A 26,007-nucleotide genomic window follows, 5' to 3' on the forward strand; every position below is an offset into this window, starting at 1 on the left:
ACCAAAGATTATTAATGTACTGTTCTTAGCCTCTTTAACTAGCGGCATCACTCAGTCTGGGCTCAGCACTCCAAAGTAAGGGGTGAAACAAAGCAAGTACTCAGGAAGAATGTCAGCTCTCTTCTTGCAAATTGAAAAATCCCCATATTAGTTAAAAGAGAACACCTTGGTCTTTACACAGCTCTATGGGTACAGGGAGAACAGAGGCTGAAAAAAAATCTCTGAACACAGCCTTGAAAACTGCTGTCATCACATCAGCAAGGTGGTGGCAGTGGTTCAGCCTCAATTGTTTCTTGGTGGCTCTTATCCCACTAACCAGACAGAAGTTCAGTGAGCATTTCTCTGACTAATTCATTAGACTTTTCACCTTTCTAGTTTTAAAAAGAATTCTTATGTAAAGTATGTGTGTCACACTCATGAATGTACGTGCTCCCTAACTGCTGAGGGGATGTGATGAAAGCAGGTAACAAACACCCTCTGCTCTTCTGCACACTCCAAGTAATCAAAAGATGCTCTAATAGCTGACTCTCCATGGATTAAGTAGTTTCCTAATACACACTTCTGTAGTGTGGAGAGGGATTGGAAATGTTTCCTTCCCCAGATATCTGACAGCAATTCTCTGTTGCATAGGAACAAAATGGAAATATTGTAACTATTATATGAAGCAGGGTATGTTGTAATTTTTTTTTTTTAAACTTTTAACTGACATCCTTCTGGTCCTTTCTTTGTACTGAAAGCAAAGGATCTGAAGCTAAAGTTTGGTGCAGCTATATTCAGAAATCTATTGTGCTACCATTATTCCTTTGTTAATTGAAGCAGAGTGGGAGTAACTGGAGACAATGTTTCTTAGTGCCTGTGGTTAGGTATCTTGTGCAATACTGAAAAGATAAAATATAGAAGAATGAAAGCTGCCATTAAGCACCTGTATGATGTTTGCATCTTCTGAGTACTGGTTTTTTGTTTTTTGGAGGTTTTTTTTTTTTATTTGTTTTTTTTTTTTTTTTGTTGGCTCCTGTTGCTGTTGTGGAATATACAGTTTTCACATTTCTTAAATGTGCACTGAGGTTGGGATCTGTTAAGCTCTCAGAAGTCAGTGTTAATAGATGCCTTGAATAATAGTTTCTCCCTTCACATGCATCCAGAAATCTTATTCAGAGGGTCTAGAAAAATCATGCTAAACCTTTAACCTATATACTATATAGAATCATGGAATTGTTTAGGTTGGAAACACCTCTAAGATCATTGAGTCCAACCCTTAACCCAGCACTGCCAAGGCCATCACTAAACCATGTCCCTTAGGCTTTTAGTTGGCAAGTGTAGATGAAATTAATTTTATGAGTGGTACTTTAGATTACTATAGCCCAAAATGGAATTGAGCAGAGCACCTTTTACATAAGCTAAAAGAAATGAGGAAGCTTCCATTAAGAGGCTCTTAAAGAGGTCCCATCATTGCCCCTCCCCTTTCCAAACTGGAATGAATGTAGGGTACAGACTGCCAGTTCCTACTTTCTTCTGTGTTCCAACTATAACCCTCCATTTCACAGCTGTTTTATCACATATTTCAATATATGGAGAAGAAGAGACATAGCTGGTCCATTAGAAGCTCTGTGTATGTTTATTTGATAATGCAGTTTCCTAAAGACAAAGTTCAGTGTGGAGATAAGTATTTCCAAAGAGAAGGCAACATCTAGATTTACAGGACAGATCCTTTTTTTGGGCTTGACATTTGAAAAGAACACCCTTAGTTTGCATTTGTATGCTTAAGCATCTTAAACCAACTTATTGGGAGGCTGAGCACTTCTTGCTGTCGGCATCTGCGGAGCTCTGTGCAAACATTAACTAATGAATCCTCAAAGGACAGACGTGGGGCAGGCAGAAAAGGTCAGTCCTTAATGAAGTGACTTTTCCAAAGCTCTACAATGAGTCAGTGGGGGAGCTTACAAGGTATTTTTTTTTGGTTTCTGTCTGGAACCCTGTTCTTTATCCCAGTGACTCTTAATCCCAGACTAATTCATGAGGTAAATGAAGTCCTCAGGCCCATGGATAAACTTCAGTGATTGATACCTCTGCTCTGGCAGATCGCTGAGGCAGCCTCTCACAATTATTTTATTTCTAATTTTTGGACATATTTTGGACATATTTTGGGCATATTTTTGGACATATTTTCCATTGTGGCAAGCATGGAAGGGAGTACAGAAATCACTTCACTTTCCACTCCAGCTTTTCCCTGTGGAAAGACAGAAGTGGTGCTGGTGCATGGCTATTTCTTGTCTTACAGATCTACTAGAGCCTGACCAAATCTTGTAGTCGGTAGTGCCCAAATCTTTAAGCTCTTCTGTGCCTCCTCCAAGCCCTGCTTGTTTGAGAGGTGAAGGAGCTGCTTGTCCTTTGTTCTTTGAGCAGCATGTATGCCTCATTTGGCTTCCAGGTTTTTTCCCCTGAGGAAAGCAGAAGCACAGGCAGGGCTGCAGCCTCAGGAGGATTCAGGCTTTGCTGTGTAGGCAAACAGTGACAGGAGCTGGTACTGAAGCATTAGAGAACCTTCCCCTGGGTTTTGGCAGAAGCTCAGGTGCTGTGTCTGTAATGGTGGGTCTTCCATTCTTTTGGGGCTGTGGTGATGTAGCTTTTAGCCTGACACCGAGTTCTGAAATGATCTTTGTCCTCTGTGGTGTCTCCCCAGCAAGCGGCTCCTGTGCGATGTGGTGATTGTGGCCGAGACCGTGGAGATGGAAGCTCACCGGGTGGTGCTGGCAGCCTGCAGCCCCTATTTCTGTGCCATGTTTACAGGTACTGCTTGTGACACCAGAGAGTGTGGGCTGAACAGGCCATTGCTGTGCTCAGCCCTCTGTCAGGAACTGCAGCACAGGCTGATGAGGTTTCCTTGAGAGAGAAGGGGGACAGATGAGTTTGCTGTACTTGATGGGTGATGCTGGCCACCCTTTACTAATTCCTGTGGGGTGAGTATATAGCACTGTGAGGTTCCTGTGGAGTTTGGCTCACTGCTTTGTGTGTTAGTTTTTTTCCCCCCTAACAAGACCTTGGATCATGAAAACATTACCACTGAGCACGTGTTCAGTGCCCTAAATGTTCATGGTGCACATCAAAGAAGTTGCTGGCACAGGAGTTGTAGTTTCAAGGCTCAGTCCTGCCGATACTGATTTGGCAGTCACAGATGTTTAATCTCCCATGGCACTTTTTTCTGCTGCCTGAAATAACACCGTTGTTCTCTTGATCCCAGTGTGTTTTAGCAGCCCAGCTTTTTAACAGGGTGAGTTGCTGCAGCCCAGTGTGTTTTGGTAATGACAGAAAGGAAGAAGAGGACAAAATTCCTACTCTGATCACCTGATCCTTGGAGCAGGTGCCCTTCAAAGGCTGTGCCCAGATGGGTCAGCAAAAAAAACCCAAAGAAAGCTAGGTCAGTCCTGAGGGAGGGGAGTGAACAGCTTATTAAAGTCATTCTAGTAAAATTAGTGTGGTCAGAAACTCCTGAGCTTCATTCCCTTCTTTGCCCTCATTTTCAGGATAGGAACTGACAAATACAATGAAAATGATTGTACACCCCAGGGAATGGTTTTTACTGCCCCTGAGCTCCAACATAAATGAAGTTCAGGGTTTTTTTCCCTGTTTCATGTTCATTTGCTTGTGGTCTGGGCCTTGTTTCTTCCTTTTAAAAGCCTTGAGATTAGACCTAGTTTAATTCATTTTGCTGGAAGCAGAATGCAGCATTTCTCAGGAAAGAGCTTGTTGTTAGTGAAGCTTTTTTCCTTTCTGTGATGGAGGTGGGGAGAAAACCTCAGGTGTGAGATGTGACACTGCCCATGGTGGCTTTATCAGTGTGGTGAGCTAAGGTGGGGAGCATTTGTGTTTTCTGGTACTGGCTGCATGGTGAGGCAGAGGAGCAAGCGCTGCTCAGAAACAGCTGTGTGTGTGGGCAACTTGTGGTGCTTGTTCCTGATGAAGAGTGTAATAAAGAAAAACCCTTGGAAAAACCCTCTGATCCTTAGAGGTCATCTGAGTGGGAAGGTGGTGGTGCAGGGCTGCTCATGTTTCCATGCAGGAATTCTCTGGGCCGTGTAATCCCTCACTCTGTGAGTTAAACAGTAATCAGCTCACCCATCATGTGGCTGCCCTGGGCTGGGTGACAGCCTGGCAGCCGCCTGTCCCCTCCCCCTGACGAGTCCCCGGGGCCAGAGGGTCAGGCAAAGAGCAGCTCTGCCTTTGCTTTCAGTCTGGCTAGCCCCAAATTCCCAAGGATGTCTCGTGTGATCACACAGAGTGTGTGATCTCCTTCCAGCTGCAAGGGGACAGTTTAAAATCACACTTTCAGCACCAGCTGGGTGTTGTAATTTGGTTTTTTGCACTGCACAGCAGTGATAGAGCCAAGTGCTCAGGTTCAGCTGCTCTGTAGGGGTATTTGCAGGAGCTGCTTGTGCACACTGAATTCCCTCTGGAGGATCCCCCAGCAGTGAGCAGTGAGTGATCAGTGTGGAGCTGTGAGCACTGGGAACCACACTGGGACCCACAGCTCACCCACCTTCACCACTGCTTGCTCTGCAGGCTCTGTCAGTGTCAGCTGCCCTGACTTTGGGGCCATGAATGACCTTGTGATGACCCTGGGGTCTTTCCTAAGCCATGTGTGTCCTTTGGTTAGCCACTCCTCTCTGAAGTATTCCTGGAAAGTCTGAAATTGGGTAGGCACATTTTCCATTTGTATCTTCCACCGCTGAAGGCGAGATGGGACCAGTACTTCCTGAGTGTCCCTTTCCATGCTGGCTTTCTAGAGCATTGGGAGGTCCAATTCTAGAGCATTTGGTTGCTGGTCCTTATTGGCACTATGCTGTGGGGATGATTTGGGACAGTGATGTCTGTCCATTTAGAAGAAAACAAAATCATTTCAGAAAGGGTGACAAATACTCCAGTGACACTGCTAGGACTGCTTCTGTCAGATACCTTAGGAATTTTGGAAGTGCTGAAGGAGGAAGCAGAAACCTCCCTTGCAGGTTTTATTTGCTGCTTCAAAGCACTCACCCCATGTGTGAGAAGCTGTGGTTTTGTTATCCAGTGCACTCATGCACTCACATCTGTGACTTAGGAAACAGCCAAAGCTGTGGCTTTGCACTGGGAAATGCAATGTGTAGGAGCAGGGCAGGCTGCTGTGCTGGGTAAACACAGCACTGTGGGCTGCTGCAGTTTGGAGTGTGGTTCATCCTGTGACAAAACAGAGCTCTGCTCTCTTCTTGCCCTGATGAACAGAGGGGAGTGGAAAGGGCACTGCTGATGTTGAGTGTGGTGCAGGAAAGGATTGCCTCCAAGAGGGGCTGGTGTGTGCTAAGTCTGTCCCCTACAGAGGTTTGCTCAGAGCCACCCTGCCTGATTTGCCTGCCTTTGCTCCCTCTCACCTCATCCCTGGTGTGTGCCTGGCTGCAGTGTGCAGGGATGGGGTCTGTGCAGTGCATCCTGTGAGGCAGCCCTTCCTCACGTGTGAGAGGTGCTAGTGATTGGAATTAGTCTGTAATTATGGTGTCAGCTAGGGCTGGAGTCTGACTTACGAAAGACACCCTAGGAGTTGTGTTTTGTGGGGTTTAAGGTGTAGGGTTTTTTTTCTGAAGAGATGTGAGATGAGATGCCCTCAGTGCTCCAGCATCCAGCTGCCCACAGGCTGCTCCCCAGGCTTGCCCTGGGTCTGTTGCCTGCTCCTGGTCTGCACCAACCCCTGCCTTGGTTCCCTTGTGGTGTCTCCAGGCTCTTTCCCATTCCCCAGCCCTGGAGACTTGTCCCCCTGTGACAGTGGGAGTGGCTGGATGGCTCTGGGTTGGCTCCTGTCCAAAGGTGGGCACAGCACACGGGACCCTCCCGGGCTGGTCCTGCAGCACAGCCAGAGGAGGCTGTTGGTATGCAGGGCTGGCAGCTTGCTGGTGGGTGGGGAAGCCCACACAGCTTTTATTTTTGTTGCTTGTGTCACATGGATGCCACCAGGAGAGATGATGTTATCAGATTGGTCCCTGCAGCTATTTCTGCATTGATCTCTGGGTGTGTGTGGCTGAGCACCTCCCCACACCGAGGGTCCTGCCGGGCTGGGGGTCCCACTCACCCTCCCCATGCAGGGGGGTCACTGAGTGCTCCTCACAGGCACCTCCAGCACCACAGGGCTGATAGGAACTGCTCTGTCCTCAGAAGCACCCTTTCATCTCTGGAGATGTATGGGGTTTTTTAGGGGGAGGAAGTATGTGAAGATGACATTTTGTCAATTAAAAAGTCCTACCTGCTTTGAAGGCCTCCCAAATGTAGGCCATTTATCCCTTTGTACTGGTACGTTTGTATTCATGAGCTTCTCTGAATAACATTTCATTATTCAATTTTAAAAACTGAATTTGGGGCAAATATTATTTCAATTCTCAGGACATTGTTGACTGTTCTAACACTCGTGGTCCCACCCCACTCCTATTATTCGCCTCCTTATTCACATAGGGAAAGTCAGCAAAGTTCAATTAGCAGGATCCAGGTTCTGCTCAAGCTTGGGCCCTCTTTAGCATCTGACTGTGCTGTGCACTTACTGTGCCTGGCCACGTCCTGTGGAATGCTGCACAGAGATGTAGGCTGTAATTACTTCTATAGGCTGCAGGAAATATTTTTCCACTTAATCCCACAGCAGTACTGAGTCACCAGATTTCTGAGAGTAGTGATTATTCATGCCCAGGTTGAAGAATTGACATTTCTTCGTGCTCTCCTTTGTTTAGCTTTGTTTTTCCACCTATCATTTTCTTTCCACTTGGGAGTTTGTTCTTTCTTTTCTGTGGAGGTCCTGGTGATTAACTCCTGGGTGAGGTCAGCATGTGTGGGGATGCTGGAAGGGCCTTGGGGAGTCCTTTCTCCTCCCCACTGGATGTTTTTGTTCCTCTGATGTGCTCCTGTTGCACGGGGAGTGTGGAGGTGTGCATAAAGCTCTGGGTCATGAATAGGCTCTTACACAGCTGTGGGGCTTTGCTTTGTGTATTCAGGGAGGAAATTATTGCTCTAGTTCCATGTACTTATGGGTTTGTGGAAGGGAAACAGTTTGGATCCAAAGGTGTGAGGTTGGGAAGGGGAGAGATGAGAACTGCATCTTTCAGTGTGGATGCTTTGCACAAGGTGTAAGTGATGGATAGCTTACAGCAGCGTAATTTAGGAGAGAAGCTTGCTGCATGCTGGGTTTAACTGCTCGTCTGTGTGCTTGTTCTTCTGAGCAGGTTTTAGCTTCTTTCTAAAGAAAGAGAATAACACTGCATTGCTTTTAATGTAGCGTATACCAAAAAAAATGCCCTACTGTCGCTGTTATAACATATTCATTCATATTAATTCATATTCATTTATTTTCACTCATATTCTTTTAGCTTCTTTCTAAAGAAAGATAATAACACTGCTTTGCTTTTAATATAGGGTATACAGAAAAAAACCCCAAATGTTGCTGTTGTAACATATCAATTCATATTCATTCATGTTCATTCACATTCATTCATATTCATTCTGTCCATATGTATATATATTTAAAACATTAATAAACAGATATAAAACTCTATTTCTCAAAGGCCTTTGTAAGACACATCCACAGTCTCTTTGAGTCTGTCCCTGTTCTGAGACATGATTGAGGGACATACTGGGGGTTTATTTTTAGATCTTATATTTGTTTGAACACAGGTGAACCATGGCAGGTTCTTTTCTGTCAAGAAACTGAGTTTTTTGCATGTATTGATTTATGTTTACACCAGTGTCCTCAATCTTGAGTTGTTTCTTAGGTGGCATTAGGAGGCTTCTGGGAATCTCACTGGTGGTTCCTCAATGGTGAGGGATAGTGCCAGCAGTCAGACAGCAGGAGAATGTGCTGGGTGTGTGGGGAGCAAGGTCCTGCAGAGCAAGCTGTAACTGTCCTTCTGAACTGAATTCCAGGAGACATGTCTGAAAGCAAGGCCAAGAAGATTGAGATCAAGGACGTGGATGGGCAGACCCTGAGGAAGCTGATTGATTACATCTACACGGCGGAGATCGAGGTCACCGAGGAGAACGTGCAGGTGGGTCTGCTCCAGCAGCTCCTCTGCAGAGCCCAGTGCAGAGCTTGGAACTCAGGGGCACAGGTTCTTCGGGGACCAGGGATCTCCTCAGGCTGTGGAAAGTAAAAGGTTGAGCTTGAAAAGAGCTGCTTCCATCCTGTGTTTAGTCTTGAGGCACTTTAGTGCTTTCCCCGCGCTTCAGTCGTGTTGCATTTGGCTTTTGTGTGGAGCTGTTGTAACAAGAGCAGGCATCAGCCTTCCAAGAAGCTGTGCTGACTTGTGGGTCAGTCTGTCGAAGGTCAGAATAGACTCAGACAAGCAGTGAGTCAAATGTTTTAAGGCCATGGCACAGGAATGTGGCTGTTAGTTTTGAAATTCTTCTGGGTAGTTTGAATTGTTTCACAGAGCTTTGAGTGGAATACATTGTTAAAACGAGGACATTCTTCCATTTTTTTTGTGTATGTGCTCTGCCTTGAATTTCTGAGAGGTAAATATTTGTTCACAAGTGGAAAGAGTAATTGAAAGGCAGCCTTCAAATAAAGCAGGGTGCTCAGGAAGAGTGTTTTGCAGTGTCACGTGGCTGTGGCTCTTTCTTTGACTCTGCTTGTATTTGTGGTAAGAAAAAGGCTCTGCACTTAGCCACTGATGTCTGGGAGGGATGCTGAGAGCTTGTGTGTGGACATGCTTTTCAGCTGGTCTGTTTTGTTTGCAAGTGGCAGTTTGAGCCTGTTGTCTTCCTCACTTTGCCTTGGACATTGCCAGGGGAGCAAGTCTGTGACAGGGACGCTGGGGAGAGTTTTGTTGACCTAATTAACACAGCAAAATTAGACTGGTTCTGCTTGAAACGAGGTTCTTGCTGTGAGCTCTTCTGCTCCAACCCCTCAGGCAGAGTGCAGTTCTTGCTGCCCTGTCCATGAGCTTGGCCAAACCCCTGAGCTATTCCCACTTTGCAGCGCAGCCCTGCACCATCCTTCATGACCCAAATCTGTGGGGGCCTTTTCTTGCCCCTTCTGCTCTCTGGGTTCACAGATGTGACTGTTTGGTGTGCTCTCAGCCTGGCAGTGTCACTCTGGTTGGGCTGTGGAGCCTGCCTGCCCTGCAGTGAGGGCCCTCACTGAGACCTTCAAGGTGCGTTATGGCAAAGGAGCTGAGACTCAAACCCAGCCCTGGGTGGCTTGGCCTGGCTGATGCTCTGTGACCCACATCAGGGTCATCAGGAGCTGGCACAACACCACTCACTGGGGGACTGGGGTGGAGCTCCTGGCACCTCTGGGATCTCCCATTGCTAGAGGAGAAATGACATTACACACCCTCAGGCTGTAAATTTCCCTGTTTCTGTGAGGGATATAGAGTCTGTATCCACGTGCTTTGTGAAAGGTTTGCTTTCCTCTCATGCTGCTGGGATTTGGGTGCTCCAGAAGCTCCCACTTGGCATTTGGGATGTGCAGAGCTTGGGATCCCATCTGCTGAGCCTGCCTTGGCTGGGGCTGGGGCGATAACCACAGCTGCATTCCAGGTTTGGTGCTCCAGCTGCACTGGGGTGTGAGCAGTGCTGTGGGAGCTGGAACAGCTCCATCCTGACCAGAAGGTCTCTGAAAATCCAGGTGTTGCCTTTCCTGAGCAACTAGACAACCATATTTTTTAGTAAAACATAACCAATGCCTTCTGTGGCCCAGGGATTACAGGGAGTTAAATCAGATCCCTGGCTCCATTTTGGCTTTCATCTCTCAGACAGTAAGTTAAGAAAATATAAGTTTTGAATACTAATTTTTTTTTCCGAGTCTAGTAAAGCAGGTCCTTTTACTGCAGGATTTATTTCAATGTCCACTCTGTATTAACTCTTCAGGCTAGAGGTAAATTAATTCATAGGAGCTAAGAAATGAAGCTGATCTACTGCAAGATTAACTGACTACTTTAAATTTTATTACATGTTTAAAGTGTTCATCCTGAAAATGTTTTATGGCATTTAATATAATTGTGTTATGAAACCAATAGAAAAAGAAATTTGTATCCTGTCCCTGGGTGTTTTACTCTGAACAAAATGCCATAAACAGGTTAATATTCACCTTTGGCCACAAGAAGAAAAGGTTTCTTAAGTGAAAATTCTGTTATTTATTGGAAAGTTTCACATGAAGTGAAGGCTAAAAACAACAAAAATTAAGCTTCTTGTAGTCTTTCATCTGAATTAGCAGTGTCAGTGTTAGAAAGAAGTGAGCAGGTTTGGTCCCTTGCATCTCCACATCCTCCTGCTGCACAGTTTTGGGTCATCCCTCCATCCCTCCATCCATCCCTCCCTCCATCCAATCCATCCAATCCATCCTTCCATCCATCCCTCCATCCATCCATCCAATCCATCCATCCATCATCCATCCCTCCATCCGTCCGTCCATCCATCCATCCGTCGTCCAGACACCTCAGCAGTGTCTCTCTGTGCTGTTTCAGCAATGTTTCTTTGCAGCCCTGCTTGGGCACAGTGAGAATTTCTCTTTTCCCAGCAGGTATCTCCTGAGCTCTCCCGTTTCCTTGTCACGTGTTCTGAATCTGTAATTGGCCAAGGGTGCTTTTTTAAAGGAGTTCTTCAGACTTTCTCAGTAGCCGGAAGAAGCAATTTCTGGGTACAGGTGCCAGGTGATGTCATTATAGAAATTATGAAAAGACAAAAAATTTGCTCAATGGCATTGACTGAGCAGATGTAGCCAAGGTATCAAAACTTGTGAATAAATGAAAAGACACTGTCTTGTCAGTGAGAAAAATAAGATGAGAGCAGGCTAGAAATGAGAAAAAGATGAACAGCAAAGGTAGCATGGAGTGCAGAATGAATGTTCCTAGGCTTGTTTGAATGCTGAGCAGTGCCCAGCCCTTCACAACAAGAAGCCTTTTAACAACCTCTTTTGTTGTTTCTTTCCTAATGGAAACCTGTTATTTTGGATTTTTTTTTTTGCTTTTATAGGCCTGGTATGGGCTCAGGAAGTGGGACAGTTTTTCTAAGCACATATTTCTGTAGCTACTGTGCAATGGAATGACACAGTGTCTTTTGTTTTGTTTTTTATGGAAGGATAGATATGTGTACCAGGGGCCAAGCCTGTGTGGCCAGTTCCAGTCATCATCTATGTAGTGAGTTCCTGGGGGTGGCCATCCAATTCCTTCTCAGATTATGTCCCAAATGTGCAGGCAAAGGGGATTTTCATCTCATCCTGAGCCCATGTGGAGGGAATACTCTCTTCTAACCCTGCTGGGGTACCTGGGTGAGAATTACCCCAGCAAATGCAATGTGCTTTATCTATTGGAGCTTCATTCTTGCAGTGGGATTTCAGGGCAGTAAAGGTGCAGCAGTAGGAGGGCTCAGGGCTGATGGATGATAGAGAAGTTTTACCTGTGAACATGTATTTGGGATTAAGCCTCCCACCTCTTTGGAAGGCATGGAGCAGAGACAGAATTTCTGTCTTTATTGCAGTCGTGTTGTAGTTTCAGGAAAATCCATCCTGGGATTTCTACACCTGCTGCCTTCTGTTGTTCCTCCTCTGTTGCATCCCACACCAAGGTTAGTTGTAAATTTTGATATGCATGATATAAAGACCTCATTCATTTGAAGATGGAGTGTGATACATTTATTTAGAAGGAAGCTGTGTCATGCAGTTTCTGTAAAAGGAAGGAAAACTAAAGTGAGTGTCTCAGGGAAATTCAAAGATGCTCAGGTTCCTGGGCTGATCTCAATGGAAATCATAAACACACATCAGAGCACAGGGTCGGCTGCTCCCTACATGTGTGGGGTAGCTGGTGATTTTAACACATTAATTACCTGAATTTTTCAATTAGATCTTGATTTTGCAGCTGAAGTGGTTACATTGCTGCCTGCTTTCCAACGCTCATATCAAACCTGCCAGCTCAGTGATGGAGAAGTGTCCTTGAGCAGAGCTGAATGAAGAGGTTTGGGAGCAGGCTCCTCCCTGTCCTGGGCAGGGAAAACACCTGCACCTCTGGCTCTGGACAGTGAATATCTTAGTGTATTCACTCCTCAGTGTGCCCCAACCAGCCTTACCTATGACACTTCATTACTAGCAGGCAGCCCGAGAATTACCCTCCGGATTAAGAAAGTCTTTATCATTGAGGTTGTAATGATTCCCTGGAAAAAGTCCTGATTAACCTGGTTTCACAATTAAATTGTTAGGAATGATGTGGTGTGGACCACATGTGGGGTGTCCTTGTGCACTGCCACAGTTTGAGATATGGCTCATACAGAGAGCAAATCTGAAACCAGCTGTCTGGAGGAAGTAGATATTGAACCTATCAGCTTTGCAGGCATAGTAATTGTCATAAAAAATGTCTCAAGAAAAGAGGAAAAGAGATTTGCTAGGAGCTGCAATATTTCTGTTTCAGAAGTGCTTCTGCATCTCAGCTTTTCCTGCACACTTATGAGTTCACAGCAAGGAAAGAGAGTTCTCTGGCAAGTGCAGTTTTGATGATAAAGGGTTTATAATGGATCAGTCCATCTCTCTTCCCCCTGTTCAGTCCCAAAGCTGCAGCTGTAGTAGGTGCAAGCCCAGGGTGGGGCAGAGCACCTTTCAGCAATAAATCAGGGCTGTTCTCCCTGGAGCCAAAGCTCCTTGTGCATCTCCCTGGGGTGCAGGGTCCCTGGGCCATTGCAGGGCTGACTCCTCTGGGCTGGGAGCCCTTCCTTAAACCCATAGGAAGACTTTAAATTGGCTCAGCCTTATAGAAAGCTGAGGAGAAACTTGTGGATGTGGCACCAGAGCACTGTGTTGTGCCTGATGCATGTCTTCACTTTTTTATTTCACTGTTTAACCAAGGCATGGTGTGTCTGAAGTTGGAGAAGGCAGCTCAGGAGGGAGGTTGCCTGTTGCTCCCCTGTTTTCTCTCTCATCTCTACATCCTTTGTCCATCTCCTGCTCCTGACAAGGTTTCTTGGCTCCCTGATGCTGTCACACCTTCCTCTGTCTGGGCTATTTCACCTCAGGTGGAGCATTTAAGTGGAAGCACAGTGATCAGCCCTGATGTGCTGCCTGGGAGCAGCTGGGCTGTAATAAAGCCTGATTGCCACCCTTGCACTCAGAAGCCACATTAAGCTAATGCCATTTTATCTCCACTATTTGTGCTGTTCAGAGCAGCTTGTTTAAAACTGAGCATTTTACCTGCCTTGCAAGCACAAAGTCCATTTGTCTCTCTGGGCAGGTGCCTGGGAGCTGTCTCCCTGTTTGGGCAGACGTGCAGTCCCAGCTGTGGCCCTGGATGTGCAGCTGAGGCTTACAGCCAGCACTTTTATTTGGCTTCCAATTTGATCAAATTGTCAAAGCTGCTTATAAGCTTTAACACATCCCCTGCCTAGGGGAAATGCTCCTTTCCCAGTTTGGCAGAGCAGGAATGATGTAAGTTAAGTTAACTTTTGGCCAAGGCTACCTGTAAGGCTCTGTCACAGTAGGGAATTAACCCCAGCCTCTGCAGTCCAGCATTAATGAATGAACCTTATATATACAGAGCACTTTTGGCTGAAAGGTGTTTCTAGTTTAGAGGCATCAAAGGTCTCTGGAAGTAATTGCCCAGGAAATGTTGTGTTAAACTTGAAATTTGTGTGGAGTCTGCAGAGCACAGCTGGTGAACTAGATGTTAATGTATATAGAAATATATAAAAATATCTCTAGACACACACCCATAGATGAAGCTCTGGACTTAAATTAAGCAAAGCAGTCAGTCTTAGTAGTGATAGCTGATAATTTTGGCATAGTTTCAAAAAATTGAGTGGGTTTTGATTTGGAGGCAGATCTGGTAGAGAAGCCAGCTCTCACAAAATTGTTCATGGCTGTTGAATGCAAATATTGACAGCCAAATCCAGACCCATGTGAGTGACTTGCCTGGATATTAATGGGGTTGCAGTTTGGTCCTGATGCATGTTTAGGCAGGGCATTTCCTCTTGTTATTTCTAGAGGAAACAGACTTTGTTCTCACGGAAATCCTTTGCTTGCTTTTTGCCTTCCATGGTAAAAACAAGATGAGTGTTGAGACGTTCAGCTGGGAAGTAAGAAAGAGAAAATCTCCTCATTTCTTGATAGGCTTTTTATATCCTATTTCTGAGAAGTGCTGTATGACAGTGCCCCTTTCCTGAAGGCTGAAGTGGTGTCAGGCCCCTTCTGCACTGCTTCTCGAGCCAGCACGGGCCGTGGCAGCAGCACTGGCTTGTCCAGGGGCTGGTGCATGTGGGGATGGTGGTGAGCCCACCTGGACTGGCAGGGATGCAGCCTGGATGGATGGGGGTGCACAGAGGAGGCTCTGGCTGGTCTGTACCCAGAGGTGGCTTGCATGGAGGCTGACTGGGCTACCCAAAGCCTTTATGTAGCTCAGGTGTTCAGAAATGGTTCAGCTAGAAAGAAAGTGGTTCACAGCCAGGTTTCAAAATCCTAGAGCACTGCTATCTTGACTTAATCAAAGCCACAAACTAATCTGCTCCTGGCATCAAGAGGCTTGGGCCAAAACAGGCTCCTGGGTTAATTGACTTCTCTCTTTATTGTTGCCTGCTGGGGTGGCTGCTTGGCAGGCACTGTACAGCTGGGCTGGAGTGGAACACAGCAGTTCCTTAGAAAGACCTGGAGCAGGCTGTGAGGGTCCTGCCCTGGTGTGAAATGGGACTGTGGTGGCAGGGACAGGGAGGGAACCTCTTTATCCCTTTGCTGCCATCAGGATCCAGGGAGGTGAATGCTGTTAACCTATTTGTTTTGTTTAACAGCTGCTTTATTTTTTGTGAGTTGGCAATAACTGTCCGGAAATGTGTGCTCAGATGGTGAGCACAGATGCCCAGTTGGAAGGACATGTGTGAGGCAGCCAGAGCTATGGAAGAGCTGGAGTAAGACACGTCTGCAGTTGCTGTTGGACATAAGAAAGGAAGTAGCTTATGTCACGGGCTGTAATGTCCTGATGGATTTTGTTTTCTACTTCCTGTCCTTCTCACTGGCCTCAAAGGTGTTTTTTTTCCCCAGTAGATGTCACATTCATCATCCATTTCTATCTCCTTTTTCTGTACTTAGTTTTGGAGGTACAAAGCAGTACCTCATTTTCAGATGCAGCCATGATCCACAAGTGTCCCCAGCATTTTGTGTAAGTGCAAATGAGAGCTGCTGATTTGAACAGTTGGACCTGTCTTTCCCAAGAGCCTTGCTGTCACCAAAACCTGCTTGTGCTTCTGGGAAACCCCTTTCTTACATGACTGTTTGGGCACCCTCCTCACAAGCCAATAAGCTTTTGTTGGAAGTAACCAAGTCCAGGATTTTGAGGACTGCTGGGCTGCTATGGGCTTTGAATCTGGTGGCAATAAATAATAAAAATCTGGCTTATAAATAATATAAAGCCCTTTGAGTGAAAAAAAAAAAAATCTTTGTGCAGGACCTACCTGCAGCAAAGCCAGAAATTCAGGAGCATCTGTGATTGCTTCTGCCTTGTCCTCACTTTGCCTTGAGGTCTTGTGGGGAGAAGCTGTGAGAAGAGTTCCACTTATAGCCCAGTGTAGGATAGCTGTTTTCATGTCTCAGAGCATGAACAGGATCTTCTGTGTATGGGTAGAGCCAAGACTTGAACCTTCCCTCTGATAACCCCACAGGGCCGTGTCCCTGTCTGGAAGGGAATTGCCTCCGATCTGTGCAGGCTGTGAACCACTCCTCGCTACTCACTTTCATTCCCCTCTCGTGCCTTCGCAGGTTTTGCTGCCAGCTGCCAGTTTACTGCAACTGATGGACGTCAGAAAGAACTGCTGTGACTTCCTGCAGTCCCAGCTGCACCCCACCAACTGCCTTGGCATCCGCGCCTTTGCCGACGTGCACGCCTGCAGCGAGCTGCTGCAGCAGGCCAACGCCTACGCAGGTCAGGGCACACGGGGGAGAGAGAGGGGGTCTGTGCAGCTCAGCCTGCCCCAGGCGCTGCAGCTTGGGGCTGAGCATGTCCTGCTTGGTGCCTCCACATTTCTGGTGTTGGAACAGGAAGGGAATGATTTGTTTAGTTCAGCGGTGCTGCGAGTTGTGAAATGCGGTTTGGTCGCAGGGGAGCACCTTGGGAGGTAAAAAAGGAGGAGCTGAGGAGGTAAATGGTTTGATCCTCTGGATCTCAGCTCACAAAACAGTTCCTGAGTGTGGTGCTAGCAAGCCCTTGGTGTGCCTGTTGAGCAGCTCAGTGTTGGTGCTGGTTCCCTGCCCTGGGAGAGCAGCAAACACTGCTGGGTGTTTCCATTGTGGGAATAAACAGCAATGGGCAAAGTCAAATCCTGGGGTGGGAGCTGGAACACTCAGCTGAAATTGCCATGAAGCCTGAGGCTCTGATCTGTGCAGCAATGGCCCCTTACCCCAAGGGAGCATAGATAGGCTCATGTTTCTCTGGGAGTGGATGTGTTTGGTTGCAATAAGCAGGTGCAGGCAATGGCTTTCAGCATTTCTCCTCTACATCATAAATGTAAAGCTTTTTTCAGCCAGCCCCAAGCTCTGATTTGTCCAGCACTTTCCAGTCTCCTCCAGCAGAGTTGCCCTTGACCTCTGCTTGGAAGAAGCTGATAGTTTTCTCCCAGTTTGTTTTTCTGTTTTCTGATAATTTGTATAGGGACACATACACCTGCTCTTTCCCAGAGCACCTGCTCTGTCCTGCAACATTTTCCTTTTTAACAGTTTTGCCCTTAATTGGACCCTAAGTAGGCTCAGTGGAATAAAAATGTATCCACTGAGTCCTCCCCTGTTCTCCTGCAAATAAAACTAAAACCTTTTCAGCTGCTCTGGCTGTATTATCCCTTGGAGAAAAAGGTACCCTGGAAGGAATGGTTAATTGTATAAAAGCTTGCTTGTAATATCTCATTATCCTTGTTTCCAGGCCCTGTTTAATCTTTAACCCAACAACCAGTGCATTCACTGTATATTTATTTGGTTGTTTGGCAATTAGAAGGTCTGCTTTGTTGTTTTATTGGCCTTCATAGGTCCCAGTTAGTACAGCAGCCCATGTAATGTTAATGGAACTCCATTAATAAAAATGCCATTAAAATTCTTTTCACTATGTTGTTTATGTAACAGCCTTAAACCAAGACAGAAGTCCCCAAGCTCAAGAGTCCATGCATTCATGAGCTCAGTTACTTGAGAAATGCTCAGTTCTGGCCAATGGATAACTTTAGTAGGTGAAGAAGTCTTCTTGATGCAGGCAGCAGTTCCTTTATTGAAATGAGGAAATATTCTTCCTTGCTTCCAACTAATAATGAGAGATCAAAAACCTTTCTGATGCCAGATGCAAGTCCAGAATGAATGAATATCAGATTTGGCTCAGAAGTCAGAGTGCATCCAGCTTATTGTGTGGGGAGTGTTTCCTGCCTCTTAAATATTTAAGGCCTAAAGAGCTCATTAGCTCATATGTATATTTCCAGTATTAATTTTATCCACATGCTGCTATTTCTAATCAGAGTCTTTGCCTTAGCTGTGAGGTTTTGTTTCTCAGTAGAGCAAGGAGGATCTGTGACTGGGGAGTCCAAGTCCAGGGTCCAACTCTGCAGCAGCAGCTTTGGTGAGGGGGGCTCCAAAAATCTCCTCTCTGCAAGTTATGCCAGCTCGTGTCCCTGTGGTGCTGCTTTTTGTCAGGCAAAGCACTTTGCAGATGTGAGAACTCGAGGCAGATCTTGCTGCAGAGAGAGCTTTTTGGATACAGGAGTCTGAGCTTCTCAAAGCTGCAGAATTAGAACTTGAAAGAAGCTGCTTCAGATAAAGTGTCTGAGATTCATGTTTCTGTAATTCAGCCAAAGATAAACGGGGCTTAGCAAGTGACAGGTGAGATTAAATTGGCAGTATATGTAAGAATTCTTGCAAAACTAAAATTGCTGCAGCTGGCTAAGGACATATTTGACCTAGAAATTATTTTTTAGGAAGTGATTATTTCGTGTGCCTTTTGGCTAGATATCAAAGCTTGACAGATTTGATGATGCTCAGTCATTATTCTTCCAGTTTGGGGTTATATTCATGCTTTTTGTTTCCAAGTGGCTCCCAGAGTTACAGTATGGAGGGATCTGGAGGTAAAAAAGGGAGAAATAGAAATTTGTACAATTAAGTGGAAAGGGGAAAACTACTGGGAAGGTGGATGCTGTGGTGGCCAGGTTATTCACTGCTTTGGACATTGGCCCCCCACTTCTAACTGTATCTGCCCCTGGAATATTCTCAGTGGCTTTTCAGAAAGTTTAGCAGCATTTATGAAAGTATTTCATGGGGCTGGTGCTGCTTGTAATAACATCAGGTTTCTCTATGCTGCTCTGGGGCTGGTTTGTGTCTGTGCTGCACTCACAGCTGCTGTGGGTCTGAATGCTCCTGCCACTGACTGAAAACTTGGATTTCATTATAATTTTCTGTTCCCCTTTTTTGTTTGTTGAACAGAGCAGCACTTCCCTGAGGTGATGCTAGGAGAAGAATTTCTTAGCCTTAGTCTGGACCAGGTTTGCAGTTTAATATCAAGTGACAAGCTCACAGTCTCCTCTGAAGAAAAGGTACAGTAAATTGTATAGCAAGAGTGAATGTAAGAATGCTGGAATGTTTCTAGATCTTACACCAGGAACTGTTATCATGATATGCTCCTTCGGGGCCATTCTCCAACAGAGGTCATATGGAAAGGAAAATTAAAATAATGTGAATCCTAAAAGCACATAAAAATGACCTTCACTTGGTTGTTCTTGCAGGAAGTTATGACTCTCAGATCCATATCAAGCTAAAAGCCCTGGGGCTCAGAACCAACTACTTTCCTTCTCTGGAAAACTAGGAAACTCCCATCTGCTGTCGTGTAAAGCATTTAATACCTGCTGTAAAACTTAAAAAAAAAAGTGAATTTCATTAGGCGGGGGAGGAATATTGGCTTCTGTTACATGTTGGCTAGAAAAACAAAAGGAAGCCCAGAACCAAAAGGAAGGAAGGAAATATTTTTCTAGTATCTTCAGTGTTTTTATTAAAAAAGGGGAGAAAGGCCTGGTTGATGCTGTTTTTGTGGTTGAAACGTTCAGCACATCTTGTGTAGTCTGGGCTCCTGGGGAGGGGGTGAGCAGGGTTTGTGGTGCTTGGTGAGCTCAGCCCCATTCTCTGGTCTGAGTTTCTTGTGTGACCTGCTGCAGGTTCTGGTGACAGGCACGTGCCTCCAGTCCTTCAGCTCGTCTCCAAATTGTCACTGTGGGGAGATTGTAAAGTCACAGAATCAGTAAGATCATTAAGGTTGGAAAAGAGATTTAAGATCATTGAGTCCAACCACTAACACAGCACTGCCAGGTCCACCACTAAACCATGTTCCTAAATGTAAATGGTCACTTGTGAGAGGCTACAGAAGAACTTGAGGGTTGTGTGGTTTGTAATTTCAGGGCTCTTAATGGATGCGTGCATTTGGATGGGCTGAGGCTGGAGCTGGGTGTGGTGATGCTGCACATCCTCATATGCTCTTCTCCTTCTCAGCCACTCTGGGCTGCAGACACACGAGTGTTTGGGCCCAGAGGGGCTGTAAAACTCTCCAGAAATCCTGCTCCGTGTGAGGTGTGGCCTCAGGGGTGCTCCCTGCTGATCCTGAGCCAGCAAACCCAGAGGCTCCAGAGGCGTGGGGCTGCGAGGTGCCCCTGGGGCAGGGCCAGCAAGGGAAACAGCAAATGGCACAAACTCACAGCCCAGTCCCTCTGCCTGAGCCAGGCAGCCTGCAAAGGGAAGTGCAGGGAAGTGCAAGTTTAGTAAGCAATTTTTTCCAGCTCTGTGCAGCATTGTTCAAAAGCTTTTATTGGCCTTGCGCCCAGGGGAATCAAAATGCTCCTTCCCTCATCTGAGCTTTACACAATCAAACCCAGTATTTCTTTAGCTGACTGTAAAAGAACTTGTAAAAGAAAAGATTGTTGAGAATGCAAGGCAGTGGAAGGAAATGTAAGCATAAGCTGCACGTTCAAAACAACAGACCTGAATAACAGGAGAGAGGCAGAAAATGGGAATGGAACATAAACATAAAATGTGCTGGAGTTCAAAGAAGTGCTGGAAATTGAGGACAGAAGTGCTGGAATTGGAGACTGCTGTTTCATGTTAACTTCATGACACACAAGCCATTTTCCTCACTTTTATTCTTCCTATCTGCTAATGTTTCAGTTATATATTATATAAAAGTCTATATGTGTGGATACCAGTTTATGCATACACACGTATATCTGTGTATATGCATGTGCAAAATATTTCAGAAATCTGGCAGCTTAATTGCCACAGCCAGATTTCACAAGGAGTTTTCTCGTTCCTCTCCTTGCTGTGTATCATACCAGAGCATTGCCATCCCTGGATCACTGGGAAGTGTTGGATCCGAGTCCTGCCAGGATCAGGGAGGGAGAATTGCCCCGGAATGCCTCAGGAATTTGTGTGTTCTCCCCTTCCTCTGCCACCCCACAACTAATACCAATTGCCCTAATAAAATATATCCTTATCTTCACCAATTTTGGCTTATTTATACCCCTAGGCCATCAGGAGGACAAAAATTCTCTGCTAGCACAGAAATCTATTTTAATTGTCAAGTGGTGACAGCATTTTCTCATCACTCATCTCCTTTCTCTTCTGTCACTCTTGTTGTACCAACCTCTGGAGTTACATAAGCCTTTTAAGAAAAGGGCAGAGGTTTGCTGTCCCTGCTTGCTCTTTTTGCTGTAGCCAGTTCAGTGCCTGGAAGACAGTTTTATTAATGTTTTCTGTACCTGACCTAATTGGCTCATTTTACTGTTTGCAAGCTAAAAACCATATAAAAATAATAATTATTTGTTATTTACTAAAGATGTAGGGGAGAGACTTGAGAATGGTCTCCTGCCAACTCAGAACAGTGGCTAAAGAAATTTTTTAGAGGGTTGGGATTTTTTGGATTGGGGATTCTACGCTGAGTCTGGTAATTGATTCATTGTCTCATGCTGCTGACATGCAGCAGAAGCTGATGCAAGGTTTGGCCCTCACTCTTGGGAGTCTCTAACAAATGGATTTTTGGCTGAAGAGACTGGGAAAACATCTGGGCTTGCTCTTTCCTTAGGCAGCATGCAGAGAGGGGATATTCCAGGCCCTTCTCCTCCACAGAGTGGGAAATTTACTTCTCCCAAGCTCGGGACTGCTCCTGCAGCCAGGCAGGTGCCAGCTGCCACTTCAGCCCGTGCCTCAGCTCTAAATCAAGCTGTGTGGGCAACTTCTGTGCCCATCCCAGCATGGCAGCAGGTCCTGCATGGCTGCAGGGTCCTGGGGGAGCAGCAGCAGCTGCTCGGGGTCTGCAGCGGGCACGGCAGGACTGCAAACAGATGTGGCCTTTAAATAGAGATATTGCTGTCTTGGGTTAAAGCCTTTTTCCCTTCTCTGAAATTAGGAATCAGAGCCAACAGAAGGTGCCAGAATCTGATTTTTTTTTTTTTTTAAATAGTTATTTTTAGAGTAGGCACAGCAGGGAAGCATCAGTGCTTGCCTGACTCAGGAGTGGACGCCAGCACCGAGGAAGCAGCTTATTCCTGGTGCACATTCCTGGTGCACACTTGCCTCACCTTCCTTTACACTTGCTCACTGTCCTCCTGACCTGTAGCTGGGTATGCCTCAGCCTTGTAACCCATTCTGCAGCTCAGAACTTTCTGCACACTCTCTTTGTGCAGAAGAGGTTAATGAAAAGCCTGTTTGTCGGCTAAACATTTGCTTTATCCTCCTTCCACATTCATTTGCAATTAAAAAAAATCTCACAACAACCCAGTTTCTACTTTAAAGGCCTCATAGCCAAAGTTAAAATGTTTGTTTGCTTATTTATTTTAATTTTAAAATACTTAAAGTCTCTGCAGTATTTCTTCTCCTCAGCATTTGCTGTGGTTTGATTACACCGCTCCCTGTTGGGTTGCTTAAATCCTCATTGCAGTGTCCTGAATTCCAAACAGTTCAGCAGGAACTTTGTTGGCACAGGAAATGAGGCTGGTGCTTTACTGCATTTTAAAAGTATATAGCTTAGCCTAAGAGGAAGAAACCCCTTTATTCTCTGCATCTCCTTCATCGCAGGATGTGTCTGCCAAGGCCCCCTGCAAGTACATTTGCCAGCAACAATTGGGGACTGAAAGATGGTGCCCTCATTTTTGGTTGATTTTGTCAAATTAGTGACCTTGGACCAAACAAAATGGTCTCTTGGGGAGTGATGGGCGGGATGGAAAGAAAGAAATAATTATCTGTGCAAATTGGCCTGACCATTTGGTGACCCTGGAAGGAAGCTGAAACCAAGGGTGCTTGCCTGGCATGCTGGAGGAAGGGCCAGGGATGCCTTTGGGGGAAGCATGGACAGATGGGGTCTCTGCTCAGCCCCCAAGTAACTGGGCAGTGAGAGGGCTTGGGCAGTGGTGCCTGTAGATGTGGTTTATGTGTCAGAATTTAATTCTGTCTCTGTGGGGAAGCTCCACTGCAGTGATCCAGATCCTGCTGTGCAACATCCGAGACTGCATCAGCCCCTCTTCCTGCCTTGCTGGATGTTTCAGGAAGCCTTTCCCACTGCTGGTGACATTTTTAGGCCTTTCTTTTGTGAGAGAGGCTCCCAGTTACATAAGCACATGCATATTCATCCAGGAGCCCACATAGGAGGCTTCTCCTGGGCCAGGGCTCTGCCCATGGGGCTGTTTGTGAGCACTTTGTCACGGGCTCCAGCTCTGGATGCTTATCTCAACCAGCTGGATCTGGAAGTAAAACTAGATTTTGGTTCAGACCAGAAGCCCAGTGTGTCCTTGTTCCCCAGCTGGAATATCTGAGTATTTTTAGCAGTGAAATGCAGGCAGTGCAGAGGCCCCATGGCTGCAGGCAGGGCTTGCCCTGTGTGTGTGTGGGGAACTTGTCCTCAAGACTTTTTGCTTTCTGGGGGCTGGTGGAACTGCTGCAGTGATTAAATATGAGTGTAGTGACTTTACTGTGTGGCCAGGCTCCTGGAGGAGGGAGATCTCTGTTATCAGGAGTAATTGTTGTGGCTGATTTCGTGAATAATGTCCAGTGCAAATGTCAGCAGGCTCATTAAGTTTCCTGGCTGCCTTCCAGTGCTCATGTCCGAGAGGTATATGATTGTTCTGGACATGCACTTAGCTCTGGGAGTGATACAGCACATCTAGATATGAGGCTGCTTGTTAACATGCATGGTCAGCTCAGCTCTTTGCTACAGTGCTGCTTGTGCTCTGTGCAGCCGCAGCTTTTTCATCTGTTTGATAGAGATCTTTCCCCCCCTTCCTCTGATGCTCTAAAATCACTATGCTGCTGATTTTGGGTGGGTGACTCTGTCTCTTCCCCATTTAATTGTATTTATCTGTGCAGGTGTTTGAAGCAGTTATCTCTTGGATCAATTATGAGAAGGAATCTCGCTTGGAGCACATGGCTAAGCTGATGGAGCACGTTCGCCTGCCCCTTTTGCCCAGGGATTACCTGGTACAGGTCAGTCTGCAAAGAAGGCATCAATGCCTGCACTTAAGCTGCTGGCTGCTCCTTAATCTGTGGCTAGGCTGTTTGTGTCTGAGATGGGTAATTTGGTCTCTTGCTAGTCTGTCAACAGAGTAATAAAAGCAAACAACTGAGTGGACTCTGAAATCAATGTGTGCCTCAGAAACCTTCTTGAAAATGGGACTTGTGCTCTGCCAGGCACTGCTGAGAGCAGAGCTGCTGTCCCTCAAGGGGAAACATTGATAAATGAATATCTTGTGATTTTTCACCCTGAAAATACTGAAGTGGTGGTGTTACAAGCTTGTGCGGCTTTTTTCTGTCATGCACAGGCAAAACATCATAATGGAAACACATAATGTGTGATAATTTTGGTTTGAGACGTGTGCTGTGCATGCATATGGGTCTGTGTGGCTGGCAGGGGAGGCACTCTCTGACTCAGTCTGACTTGGAGATTGTTCTTCATAAATGAATTCCTGGCATCTGGGCCTACATAATGAGCTGAGAATTCCCAAAGAAGGGGTTGGCATTTGGGCTCTTTGACTACGATGCTTTTATCATACATCTGAAAAAAATCAATACAATTGGTATAAAATTGGTATTCACAAGATGAACCCATCATGGTTTTGCTTTTCTTTCATCTGTATCTTCTAATGGAATAAAAGATACTGCCTCTCCTTAAAAATTCTGACTCAGATAAAAGAAATCACTTTGTATCCAGACTCCTGGTGAGTCAAGTGCATCAAGTGTTTGGCAGAGGGTGATAAAATACTCACTTCTTGTGAGTGATCTTGGGAAAAAATGAGAAACTTGGATGTTACTGCATGTGCTTCTTTGGGAGGAGCTGGAAATCTGTATTTGTCTCCTGATTTTTTTTTAATGTTGGTACATTTGAAGGGAAATTCCAGGTTACATGTTCTTTCCCCAAAGCTCCCTGTGACCTGTGCCAGTGTAAATGATCTTTGTTGTGTGTGCATGTTCTCAGACAGTCGAAGAAGAAGCTTTAATCAAGAATAACAACACCTGTAAAGACTTCCTTATTGAAGCCATGAAATATCATTTGCTTCCTCTGGATCAAAGGCAACTAATAAAGAATCCCAGGACAAAGCCAAGGACCCCCGTTAGCTTGCCAAAGGTAAGCTGAGCTTGTCACTTGGTGTCACCTCACCCCTGTTCCTGGTGGCATTTTCAGTCCTTTGACAGGAGATCCACAACTTGCTGTGTTACTCTTTACTGACTCAGTGGTTGTGCTTGGAAGTGTTTTACTCCCTCTTCTGGCACTGCCTGTGCCCAGCAAGGAGACATAATTAAGTCGAATAAGCTTAGATAAGCCCTTAGGGGAAGGAGTGTCTCTGCTCTTGAAGGGTTTTGTCAGCCACAAGTGGCTGCTGGAGTGCTGGGAGGGCTGCCTGAGGTGCTGCTGCCTGGTAAGGGCGTGTGGAGCCCTGCTGAGGAGGTCACAGTGGGTGTCTCTTCCTTTCCTGTATCCATAATCAGAAGCCAGGAAAGCAGGAAACAGCACCCAGCCCCGTGGGCAGGAAGTCTGAAGTGAATTTCAATGGACTCAAAGCAGCAACTGAATAAATAATCCTTGTAACTCCCCACGTTTATCCTGCAGGCGTGGGATGCTCCAGCACCACTTTATTAGTGAAGAAAAAAACGACCACAGGAGCTTTTCTGTGTGCCCCAGAGATAAACACAGCGTGGCACAGTCTCTCAGCAGACTGCCACTGAAGGTGCTAGTAAGCAATTGGAGATTCCAGGACATCAAAAGCACAGTGTGTTATTTTTCCAAGCACAAACAATAATGAGGTTGCTTTGTGGGATGGTCTGTGAGATCTGTGCTGTTTCTGATATTTGGATACTGGACTGTCCTTTGAGAAGCCGTGGTTTTGCAGCATGTGGCAGTGTGTGTCAGTGTCCTATCTGCCTGCTGTGGCTGAGATGAAGTTGGTAGAGCACAGCTTTGGGGCTATCATGGAGGGCTGACATGGCCCTTGTTCAAGGACTGAAGTTGTTAAGGATAAAAGGAACAGCAAATCAGTGAGTTCAGAGGTTCTCAACATCTTTTATAGCATGACATATGAGTACAAACCCGAATCCTTCTGCACGTTTCTCCTCCCTTCTTTTGAACTGTGAAGAAGGGGAAGGAGGTGATGATCTTTCAGCAATCCTGTTACTGAGAAACTTTCATCTGGCCTGTTGGTCCTGCTGATGAGGGATTATTGTCTGCTGTGGAATCCCTTAATTCTGTAATCGCGTGGAGCCCTGCAGCTTCCATGGGAGACTGTTACACAACTATAGTCAGGCTGTTAATTTAGACTTAATTTGGTTCCTAATATCATGTTCTCATCTTTGTAGATCAAACAGGCCACTATTTCCATGCTCTTCAAATTCTTTAAATTGTTGTATAGCTCTCTACTTTTAAAGCAACCTTGCTTGGAGTTGAGTTTATCTGAGTGACCCAAGTGACGATCTTACTCCTTCAGTTACTCCCAGCTGCCTTGCAGAGGCTAAAGCCAGTTTTCCAACCACTCTTTATCTATATTTGAATCCCCATT

The 26,007-nt window shown here is 45.8% G+C and overlaps 1 protein-coding gene across 1 annotated transcript in view; it reads left to right on the top strand.

Annotated features, from left to right (window-relative positions):
- The window catches only part of KLHL3 (kelch like family member 3), a 45,447-nt gene that overhangs the window by 8,122 nt on the left and 11,318 nt on the right, over window positions 1-26,007 (top strand). Inside the window, exons 3-8 of the mRNA XM_054287844.1 lie at window positions 2,681-2,787; window positions 7,924-8,045; window positions 15,725-15,887; window positions 18,413-18,522; window positions 23,327-23,443; window positions 24,432-24,581. Coding sequence (XP_054143819.1) covers window positions 2,681-2,787; window positions 7,924-8,045; window positions 15,725-15,887; window positions 18,413-18,522; window positions 23,327-23,443; window positions 24,432-24,581 — 769 coding nt within the window. The remainder of the gene's footprint in view (window positions 1-2,680; window positions 2,788-7,923; window positions 8,046-15,724; window positions 15,888-18,412; window positions 18,523-23,326; window positions 23,444-24,431; window positions 24,582-26,007) is intronic.

Source organism: Melozone crissalis, unplaced genomic scaffold (genome assembly GCF_028551555.1).
Source record: "Melozone crissalis strain CALT ecotype California unplaced genomic scaffold, PUWL_Pcris_2 ptg000061l_1, whole genome shotgun sequence".
NCBI lineage: Eukaryota > Metazoa > Chordata > Aves > Passeriformes > Passerellidae > Melozone > Melozone crissalis.